The sequence below is a fragment of the Aythya ferina genome (genome assembly GCF_964211825.1).
Source record: "Aythya ferina genome assembly, chromosome: 2".
Lineage (NCBI taxonomy): Eukaryota > Metazoa > Chordata > Aves > Anseriformes > Anatidae > Aythya > Aythya ferina.
The window spans coordinates 92,345,029-92,357,097 of NC_140297.1; the positions used below are offsets into that span (position 1 = coordinate 92,345,029).

General features: G+C 34.1%; 1 protein-coding gene across 5 annotated transcripts in view; it reads right to left on the reverse strand.

Annotated features, from left to right (window-relative positions):
* Nucleotides 1–1,353: 1,353 nt before the first annotated feature.
* Nucleotides 1,354–12,069, reverse strand: part of PTPN3 (protein tyrosine phosphatase non-receptor type 3) — a 164,242-nt gene continuing 153,526 nt past the window's right edge. For all 5 annotated transcript variants that reach the window (XM_084508444.1, XM_084508446.1, XM_084508447.1 and 2 more), the window contains 3 exons: nt 11,643–11,788; nt 10,868–11,003; nt 1,354–8,260 (listed from right to left, as the gene is read on the reverse strand). In XM_084508444.1, coding sequence (XP_084364570.1) covers nt 8,183–8,260; nt 10,868–11,003; nt 11,643–11,788 — 360 coding nt within the window. In that variant the 3' untranslated portion in view covers nt 1,354–8,182. The remainder of the gene's footprint in view (nt 8,261–10,867; nt 11,004–11,642; nt 11,789–12,069) is intronic.

Here is a 12,069-nt window from a genome sequence, read left to right on the forward strand (position 1 = left end):
TAGCTTCAAAAACAAAATACACTTTAATTTTTGGCATGTAACCAGAAGGCTGGAGTCACTACATCCTCTTAGGCTAATTACTATACTTAAGTCAGCCTGCTTTGAAACTGACAGTGTATGGTAACTTGAAATTTGTATAAATGAACGTAAATCCAAAGAGCTACACTATGTTTATGTTAATGCTTCTGAACATGCATGATCCGAGCTACCCAGGTTAGAGCCGAGGATCCACATACTCAGACAAGATATTGCTTTGTAGTTTGCAAGGAGCAACAGTTTAATAGTTAGTTTTAAATGAGAACAATCTAAAAGCTCAGGGCAAGCCTTGACAATACAATCCTGGGTTTGGAGTCAAGTATACAAGCAACTGAAGCATGCATACATCTACTTCTGCATTAAATATCCTCCAAAAGGCTCTTCCATGTCCTATCCTGCTAAAAGTTGTGAAGACACTGCTACCTCTTTCTGTAAGCTGTTTCATGGGGATTTTCAGCAAAACCTCCAACTTGGTACAGTTTGCCATGCACCTGTAAGAAATTCCAACCTTATGGCCCAGCCACCCACATGGCTTGTTTTGGCCTTCTACTTTATCTCACAAAGATTTCATTGAATTTGTAGCTTCATCAGGATGCACAGCAATCATCCTGAAGGATTATTGGTCCAGAGCTTAAAAAGACTAATTAGTAGGCAGAGCCATCTCTTGTCAATAGCAAAAAAGTGCTTACTAACAGCTACTCCAGTTCTTAACCAAACCCCAAACATTTAAAGGTCAATGCTCTACCCATCTAGTAGCGTTGGGTTCATTCTTCAGTGTATTTTCTGGTTTGAAACCTATAAACTTATATTTCACATACACATGCAAAGGAAAATAATTCAAGGATGGCTTCACTAGTCTCTGCTTTGCTGTGAAAACATGACAAGAAGCCCAGAGTAACAACAGGTAATTCTGGGAGTACTGTGATGGATGGGAAATCCCATCTGCACATTTTATAGGCAGCAGCAAACAAAAAGTGAAATAAAATCTACTTTCAAGCAATTGTGTATGTGGCCATATATGTCATGAGTACAAAGGCTTATTGGTTTAATTAATCAAGATAATTCTCTTTAAAAAAAATAAATAATGTTGAAAGGGGAATAGCCCTACAAATTTTGGGCTTACTGGTTGCTTTACTTCTCCAGCAAGCTCTTTATAAAAAAAAATTTCACACTCTTTATGGAGCAGACACTTCCCATACCAGCTTGCTTGCTTTGATAAAATTCAAGATACAGCCATGTGCTGTTTTTAAAAGGCATTTAAAAAGTAACTTTTTCATACAACTCAATAATTTCATCAATAAAGCCACAGCAAAGCCATATAGACAAAAATGCTTTATTTCACCATTAGCCTTTAACCAATAAGCATAAAATGGTGGTTGTAATAGTTTTGTTCATAAGAGATCCAAACCCCAAGAAAACTATACTGGAAACATTAACCAATACTTTATTCCTATAAAAATAATAATAAAAAAGATACATTCATTTCAGGAGGTGTCTACATCTTTACCAATAAATTAGGCTTTGCGATATCAACATTAATTTACATTTCAAATGATTTTAAAGAAAAGCACAGCTTGGGATACAAAATAAACTCTTTCCTTACCTTCCAAATACATCAGATACATTATTTTATTCCTTTAATGCACTGGCACCTAAGATCTCAGAAGAAGAAAGTAAAGAGTGGTACAGAAACATCCACTGACCAAAAAAAACAAAACAAAAAACAAAACAAAACAAAAAACTAACAGCTGTATCACTGAATGACTATTACCTTTCAAGGCTTTTCTACATCTCTGATGAAAAACATTAACTGAGCACATGAAAATATGAACTTATTGACTAGAATAGCAGGATCTTGTACAAAGCTTGCCAAGAATACTTCAGCTTTCCCAAATTTTATGTAATTTCAAAAAGTACTATTAAGCACATTTCCCTCTGCATTGCATCAAAGGTCAGTTTTAAACAATACATCATTTGTTGTTATGAATGCCCAACAACTTCAGGCCTTGATAGGACTGTCCCTTTTATTTATCGTACATCTCTCTGTTAAGGTTATACAATGAAGTGTGAAAACCTAAATAAATTATGTTTAGTACTCGCCGCACAGCTCTCTGGAATATAAGCATCGGTACTTGACATTTATTTTGCAAGATCTGGATTTGAAATATATTTACATTTGAGCACATATACCAATTCCCCACCCAATTTCTACATACAGTCACTTAATTTCTATTAAAAAAAATAATAAAAAATCAGTTATACCAGGTTTTTATTCATATATCCTAAGCTCTGAATTAGACAGGCACTGATGAAGAATAACTCAACAGCTACCATCAATCAGCTTGCCTTTTTTGTTTTTGTATAAGCGTGTTTTGTACAGAATTGAATAAACAGCCCTACTTCACTTTTTTACTGATTTTTTTTCTTGTTGAAAAAAAAACACACAAAAACAAACAAACAAAAAAACACATCTACTTTAGTTTAACACAAGATGACCTCCTGATATCTGGAGAGCAAGCTCCAAAGACTTCCTATCAAGAAACAGTCATTCTACAGAAGGCTGATAGAAATATGATGACAGACTGGCTTCAGTTGGTAATTGATGTTGGTAATGGCTTTAACTGATCTAGCACAACATGTTTGCTCTTTGCAACCTCACTAGTTACCCAGCCCCATTCAAGTTCCATATGCAATCACAGGAAAAGACACTAAATGAAAGCAGTCAAAATCATTTTTAGAAGGGAAAGATTTCAATTTTGCTTAATATTATTTAAAAACAGCAGTATGTGAGGAAAATATTCACCTTATAATTCCTTTTTGGGTCAGTTTGACAAAAATGAAATCCCAACAGTAGGGCTTTTTACTAAAGAAATTGTTCCAAGAGAAATGATGCAATTAGTCCATAGAAAAGGATTCCACAAAGGGGACAAAATTGCATTTCCCATCCTTACTGTAGCTGTTTAAAACATTTTATTTCATTAAAAAAAAATAAAAATAAATAAATATAGATCTTATCTGCTCTGAACAAGACGTTCCCTACAGTTTTACGGTTGTGAGAAACTTGAAAGTGTCTGATAAGGTAAAACAATGACAACTCAAGAAATTACATCATGAAAGCCAAGAAAGTAACTGAGAAACTGACTGTAAACTGAAGTGTTTCAATAAAGGCAATGCTTTAATATTTTAAATACAAATTTCACCGAAGACTCAAAAACTGCAGCTAAGCTCAGAAGAGCATGCCACCTAAGACTCTTACCCAAGTAGCCTGCAACAAAATCAGAGGTCTAAAAAGGTACATTCTGCTTCCCCTTCCTGAAGTTGCCTCTCAGGGTGAACTTGAAATTATTAAAAAAAAAAAAAAAAAGAAAAAAAAAAAAGACAATAGCTACCAGTGTCTTAACTATAGCCCAAACTAAACAGTGTCAGCAGTCTACAGAATTTGTTTTTTCCATTACTTTCATGGTCCTCAACCATTGCTCATTACCAATATTCAAACCAGAGCACTATTGTGACAGGGTTAGTCTGAGATGAAAGATGGTGAAGTCCATGGAAAATCACACGCTAGTCATTCTCTTGCATTACAAGATTTTTTTCCTCCCTCTTAAGGCAAGTTATAGTGATTGAGGATACTGTTGTTTGAAGATTGTACAGCTACTGAACAACTGAAACATTAAATATTTTAAAGTACACTAAAACTAACCCGTATTTCATTAAATTGCTATATTTAAACTGTTAATATAATGCTATTGTTAAAATAGACAGTAATCTGAGATGGCTTAACACTATCAGTGTCAGAACTTAAACGCATGAGAATCCATTTAATCAAAACATTATGCTTTATATAATGAATTAATCATTCACTTGGCTTTCAACTGCCTTTGAACAATGTGCTTCATGACACAACTTTACCTTCTGTATAGTTTCAATTCATAAATGTTTTTAACCAAGTAGACTAATTGCAGGTTACCAGCTGAAGCACAAACACTTCCCAGCGTGCACTCTGGAAAAGCTTTATATGAATGAATAAAATAAATTTGCACCTAAATGTTACATTTAAGGATATGACAATAAAACTGTTTTCAGTGAAGTAACAATGCTTAAATTTTAATTGATCAGAAATGAACCACGCCATGTCTATTTTCAACCAGTGGACCATTTATGCATTCAGTCTGACACCTAAGAACATTATCTACAAGGAGAATCTTGTCTTGTAAAATGGTATTATGCTTGTAATAAAGCAAATGCACAATTCATTACATATTTCAGAGCTACAGATCTTTAGATAGATTTATTTATTTTAAACCAAGTATTGCACAGTAGAAAAGAAGGGAAGAAAATAAAACCATCTGTTAAAGAAAGAAAAAGAGTGCATTAAAAGGTATTGCTGGACTCCTAGGTATATTTTGACTGCATATAACTTAGTACCAACATCTAAAGAGAAGATTATAGTGAGCAAACCCCTGGATTAAATTTTTTTTTTTTTTTTTTTGGTGCAAAATACCACTATTCAAGGTTTGGTTGTATTTTAATGATTTGTATTTTACACATCCTGTTACACAAAGGGCGTTCATGGTTTATAGCTCTATTTTTTCTCCTTTTCAATAAAGGTCTCTCCCTCCCACCTCTATCTCAGAAGTGCTCCCTTTTAATATTTTTGAAGACACAGTGAATAAGCATCTTAGTTATTTCTGTATCAAATATAAAGCCACCTAATCAAAAATTGTTTAATTCAGAGGGATTCTTGTTAGTGTATTTCACAGTGGTGAAAATCTCAAAGGTTCTCCCTCCTCATCCTCCACCATAGAAGTTTTATATGCTTATTGTCATGCTCACACAAGCACAGGCAAAAAAAAAAAAAAAAAAAAAAAAAAAAAAAAGGGGGGGGGGTTAAAATATTTAGGAAGATTATATAGAATCTTGACTTCACAGCATTTTCTGCTATTTGTCGATTGCCTGGCACAGTTAAATGTTTTGTGTGTTAGCAATTAAAACTCTTACAAGAAAAATCAAGAAACTTGATTTTTTAGTTTTTAGTTTTCTAATTCTTTCAGAAACAAAAGCCAGCAGTTAAGATGATGTTTTCATAATTATCCTTAGGTTGCAAGATCAAATCTAAGGCATACATCGTTCAGTGCAAAGTCATCACACAGTACAGAGAGAACATAAAAACCCCTTCATTCTCCCAGAAGGACCCTACAGGTACATGTGCAAAATCCAGCAAGACTGAAATAAAGATGGACACAATGCACAAGTTAATTGTGTAGTTAGTATTTGCTCTGTGGTTTTACAAAAAAAATAATAATCAAATAATATAGAGATTACCATTTTTATAGCTTTAAGCGGAGTATCAGTAGCCAGAAATTTCAAGTTATTAAAATCCAAGTAAGAGTTCAAGAATGCTATTACTGAAACCATCTAACTTTACCAGAACAAGAGCAGCAGTTGTCATAATATGACCATTATCAAATAAAAACACACACGCTAACGCAAGTCAAACCTATACCATGTATCTTGAGGCTGGAGTTACATACTGAAGAAATTTACCAAGTTTTGGTAAAATACATATTCAACATGAAGAAACATAAATAGTGATAGGAATATGTCATTAACCCTGAACACAAGCGGTAAGTAATTAATTACTTCTATGAAAGGAACAAATGTCACAGAGATGCTCTAAATATTTTCTTACTATTTATTCTCTTGCCTTTTTTTCCTGTGCCTTTTTCACTTCTTGACAAACTATTAATTACAAGTCACGCCACCTGCAAGCAGCAACTCTGAGATCTGGTCACAACACAACTTCAGAAGATGTTTTAACAGAAAGGCACATATGTTACAACAAAAGAGAGCTTTTTTTAAAAAAAAAACAAACAAACAAACAAACAAACAACAAAAAAAAAAAAAACACAAAAAACAGAAAAACTAGCCAGCAAGCACAGGTTCTTCAGTGCCCACTACTCACATTGTCTCACTCCTCAGTGTTCTCCCAAACAATTGCAGACAGCTTGTACTTGTACAACAATTTTTCAGAGGCATTTTTCAAAAAAAGCTTCCCAAGCAAAATGTGCATATCCAGAAGTATTCCATGTTTGATGCCACAGATGGATTGAGTGACCTGATGCAGTTTAGCAAGTGAAGAGTGAACCAGAGTTAGTCTCTTGCCTTCTAATCTGTGCCCAGTCAAGTAGGAATTTAAAAACCCAGTGCACTATAAAAACTTTAGCAAAGGTAAAATTTGGAATGCAATATATAAGAACAAACACAAATTTATTCACACTTTAACCTACAAAGCCAAGACGATTTCTGTGTTTCCAATGACCCTGTGAGTACCAACTAAAAAACTCTCTTTTGATCAATAAATAGTAACCAGGTATCTTCTTTTCTCTACTTATAACTAATGTAACCTGGAAGAAAAGACTAGGCCTATAGAAGACCGGGATTAGCAATTTAGCACATACTACATTCACTTTTCAGTCATCCTGGGAGGGGAAAAAAAAAAAAAAAACAACAAACACAACCTTCTGGTAACATGAAAGATGCATATTGTACAGCTGTGGCAGTTTCCAGAATGAAACTCCAGATATATGACAATATTCATAATACAAACCATAGTTTTAAAATATATCTGAAAGTTTGTGTATGTGTAATATATATACCTCTAAAAAGAAAATTGTCTAATTTTTCCTTCTATATACATATAAACATCTGGCTAATATGCCTCAAATGTTTTTCCTTATTTAGGACTAATCTTTTAAATAATATAGTTTTAAACAGTCCCTTAGAATTTACTTTTTTAACACCATTCAGAAATGAAGAAACTATCTCAGGGTAATCAAAAAGCACACACAAAATAAATTAACATCATACAAATGTGGTTATATTGTTCAGAAAGTCCAATTATCCCATTTGAAATGAAATGGAGACCAGTGTACCTTAGGGTGAATTATTTAGCAATGTACAAACTCGTTCTCTCTATGTCAATCTTCGTGTGAATTTAGCTGCATTTCCATAAAGCAAGAAACACAGTAAATCCACAGAACTCTTGCAACAGAGAATTGTGTTTCACTGGATAGGAGTACAGTTTTTGCTGAAGGGCAGCAAGTCAATGTTTTATCACCACCTGAACACTAGCAACACCCGTGCCCTTGTAAGCTTCACACCTTGAATTAGCAGCAATGTATTTGATGGGTTCAGTAGTAATTTTTCTTCCAGTATTGGATTAGACTACTTTGCATATACAGCAAGTCGAAAGTCTAGTACTTGTGTGCAACATTAATCCACATTTACATCTGAGAACTCATAATACACATGGAAACAAAGGTGAAATAAAACCTCATTTTAGGTTAAAATGTTTTCAGTCCACATATGGAAAAAGCAATGAAAAACAAGTGTCAAGGAGGACAGCAGACACAGAAAGAAAAGAAATACAATAGCTAACACTAAGAAGTAGGTCACTGTTGGAAGGATAAACTGCAAGTTAAAAATGATCAAGAAAAGATGTAGACTGTACCACCTGTATAAACGCAGCATCATTTTGTACATTACAAACAGTGATACAGCATATTATAACAGCTGGCATACTAATAGATTTATGGAAACTGAATACCTAATTTATCCAGCTCTTAACATACAGTAGTTATGCATTAGCCTTTGAAGATTTTCAGCCTTTTGAAGTTAAGGTTACATTCTCATAAATATTTAGAGTCCCAATAAGAACGCTACAAATTCACCTTCAATGAACTTCCATACAATACAAAGATACTAAATACCTTCTTAAACTGAATAATTTCAATACTAGTAGTTTTCCTTTTGTATTTTCAAAAGAAACCCAAGGACCTTTGTAACTTCCAAAGAAAGGGGTGTTTTAAGGCAGTGAAAGATATGTATTAAGGTTTCCATGATTGTTTATGGTGCCTATGTAAATAAAGCATATTACACACAATTGCTCTCATTTATCTACACGATTTCTTTATACTGTACACGATATAGCAATTTTCTTGAGAAATTTAAAGTGCCACTGTTCAAATGTGCTCATCTGTCTTCCCATGGGCTTCTAGTCCCTTCTAGTTGCTTTGAGAAACAAGCTTCTGCTTTACTTAAAAAGCAGTCTTTTTAGGGGAAAATAGTTTCATCCTTCACTGCTGTGCTAACTGGAATCCAGTGGTCGAATCAAACCTTCTTTGTAAACACGAAGAATAGCTTCACAAACAAATTTGTACTGACTCTGTAAAAGAAAAAAAACATTTTTGGTGGATTAGTTAGGACTCCTGATTATACGGTTATTATTTAATACTGCTAACAGTCTCATTGCTTCCTTTTCTCCTGGACAATGTCAGGAGAGGAGGTATAAAGACAGAAGGAGAAAATCCAGCTCCCCTAGTTGCATTCACAGGACACAAAGGGAACATTTACTTATTTCAATGAGAAGCATTACAAGTGTCACACTAAGGAAAACTCAATACCCAAATTTAAAAGAACAACCTTAAATCCCAGAGAATACAATTTATTTGTAAAAGCTATGTAAATTTGTAATTTTTTATGTTTGTTTTGAATTTAGTCCAACTAGATATTTAAGCCTTTTATAAATCTCACCTAAATATTTTTGTGTTGTTACCTGGTAATTACAAGTACTCTAATCTTGCCAATCTTGCTGTTAGATATTACTGGATACATTTCAGTTACATAGCCAAAAATGCATTTAGAGTTATCATGTAGGATATATTGATAGAGTCCATAATACCTTACTAATTTTTTTTTTTTTTGGCTACACTATTGCAGAAGGTAGAGTTGCTCGATTTTAAATTTGTAATCAGGCCACACATCATCTTCTGCCATAGCAGAAAGTGATCAAAACCTTTGGAATGAGTATTTTCTGAAGAGCAGCAGCCACATTAATTTTTTTGTCCCTCAACATGTTGAGCTCATTTAGTTTTTATAAGGTATTCACAAATTAGATGTTTGCTTTCTGAATTATACTATTACAATGCCTCCCAGCTGCCCTTTTACATCAGTTCTCATCAACTCTCCAGAAGGATCTGGAAACATTCCCCCAGTATCTCCCACAGGACAGGACTAAAGCACGATGCTCACTCTGTGAAGGACCTCACGTTGCATTTCAATACCAGTAGTTATGAACTTTATTCTTGTCCATACATGTCCAATACATTTTCTCTTAAGCACAGAAAAGCTTAAGGAAAAGTTGGGGATAGAAATTCATTATCTGCATCTCAAGTTTCTTGCCTTTTCTTTCAACTCTTCAGTCAATTACTCCCACCTCCAATATCACTTTGTTCTTTTGTCTTTATTTCTTAATTACCTTGACTTTTCTCTTATTTTCATTTGCATATTTTTACTGCCTGAACAAGTCAACTGTGATATTTAGCGCTGTTCACTACTTCTGTTAACTTCTTTGTATGATCAAGTTGTTGAACCAATATGAATGAACACTTCAGCGTTGCTTCCTCTGACTCAGGCTCTGACTACTTGTTTTCTTTGCTGTTATCTGTTGCCTGTATTCCTACTGCTCAGTTGGTAACTAGTTCTTATGTATGTCCTAAAAGCGCTACTTTCTACCTCGTTTAATATATCTAATTTCTCTTTAATGGAATATAGTGCTATTTTTTTCCCCAAATGGAAGGCCATATAGCTATACAATTTATATTGTAGCGTGATTATACTGATTGAAGCTTTTGTCTTCCTGTTTCTGATAACCAAATTACAGATCTTTGAGAAACTACAGCTTTTGCATGATTAACAGCAGACACTAAACTGATCTGTTAATAGCTCTGCCAAGTCCATTCTTACTGAGTATGCCCTGATCTTAACTCACAACATGCATCTGGCTATGTATATCATCTTCGCAGAGCTGGAGTACATGTACAGTCTCTAATGAGCTCCTGAACATGCTTCAGGCCAGACTGCTAGAACTGGGCAACCCCCCTGGATCAGGTCCCTTCCAACCTTAAATGTTCTGTGATTTTGGGATTCCCCTGTTCAAGTGGAAACCAAAGCTCTCTCTTTTTTTTTCTTTTCTTTAAAGAAAAAAGATTTAACTGCTGACTTTGTTGGTCTAGACCACTTTACTTTGATTTGCTGTAGGGCATTTAGCTCTTTCAGATAACGCATACTTAATATTCTGTTGTTCAACTTCTATACAAGGAAGTGGAGCCTCCCATCCCTTGTCTCTCACATCACGAAGTTCATTTTCATAGCTAGCAAAATTGTCCTCGTAATCTCAAATTGTTATCAAACCATCTTCATCTTAAAAAAAAAAACACTCTTATTTTCATATTTCAGTTATTGATATTACCTAGCTTTTCCTCAATTTCATTCTTGCCCTTTGTTTCTCCTAAACTAGAGTATCAGCACAATTGAAAAAGATGCATATGTTGTTCCTATCAAATTCTACTCCCTCTACAAATTGTAGCACAAACCCTTTAATTTTACCTTCAGTTTAACAATGACCTATGAGGCTTTGTACAAAAAATGAAAACCAAGAAATTATTTTAGCTTTTTGCATAGAATTTATATGAAGGAATATAAACACATGATTTGGGTAGGTGACTTTCTGTATTCGAACTACTTGCAAGGTGTAAAAATTAATCGCCTTTTAACTGCAAGGTAAGAAATATCTATAAACAGTTAAATACACACCTAACATGTAAAGCTGCCTTTTTCATTGTGCTAAGGTACGTTAAATGTAGGAAGCATGAACTATAATGGCAACTGAAGCCTCACAGAACTAGGTCATTTAACACCTCATATCTCTTTTAAAACCGAACAAGTGCAATATACAGAAAATGAGGCTTCCTTCTCCATCTCCATCACTTACTGATGTTTGCACCATCATAGCTCGCTGGTCTCGCATTTTTCGTACAATATCCAGTGGATAAACAGGTTGGTTTCTTTCAATTAAGCACATGGCTGTTTCCATAGTGACCAGTACACCCGTGCGACCGATTCCTGCACTGTGAAATGTAATAGAAAAATCGTCTATAAAATTACAATTTTGCAATACATCACATTCTTATCACAATGTTATGATGCTAAATAGCCTTACAAATTACAGAAAGACCTTTATATGACTAAAACAGTGCACAAAGCCTATCTTTAAATAAACTTCAGTAATATTTCTTGCCAATGATTACTAAGAAAATAGTTTTTGTATAAAAAAAATTTAAGCCCAAACAAAGTAAACGATTTTTTAACAGTTATAACTGCTAATAATCTACATATACTGATTTTATATTTTTGACTCAAAAGGCAAGAGCTAAATGACTGCTAAATTGACAGGTTCTTTATCCACAGAAAAACTTTTCAGTACCATTCACGATAAGTTTACAGGCTTGGTGGAGGATGAAAATGGAGAACAACTTACATTACAGATTATCAGCTCTGTGATACTTACGTAACTAAGCAGTTTCACCAAAAAATTGTAGGAGAAAGGAAGAGAAAAAAAAACACCCTGTTCACCTTGTTTTGATATTGCATAGTCTTAGCATTTTCAACTAATTCAAGCTATCTACTGCCTTTCAGACACTTTTCAAAGTAAATGCTTGTTCAAAGGCTGAACCAAATCTGTAGTCAGAATTTTAAAACACAAATACCTGCAGTGAACGAGGACTGGCTCATTCTCCACTCTCTTTGGTCTCATACAGGTCACAAACTCCAAGAAGTCCATGGAGTCATCAGGAACACCATGATCAGGCCAAGCAACATACTGAAGATGAGTGACATTGTGCTGCTGTTCTGTCTGAAATATAGTAAGGTTTTCAAAAAGTGTTCAATGTTACAACTCCTGTATTGACAGACACAATTTATACTTTTCATGGTGAGCATATTCTGCAAATGTTTTGAGATGTAGGACATTGAAAATGTTTGTTGTTTTATAGTTCAGAGTAAAGCATAAACATGTAATTCTTTACATACAAAGGACTAACATTTGCTAAATTAATGAGGTACCAAATTTAATTTGTTATCTAAACAGATTTTCAATTTCTTAATTTATTGACTCTTGGCCAATTATACCTTGAC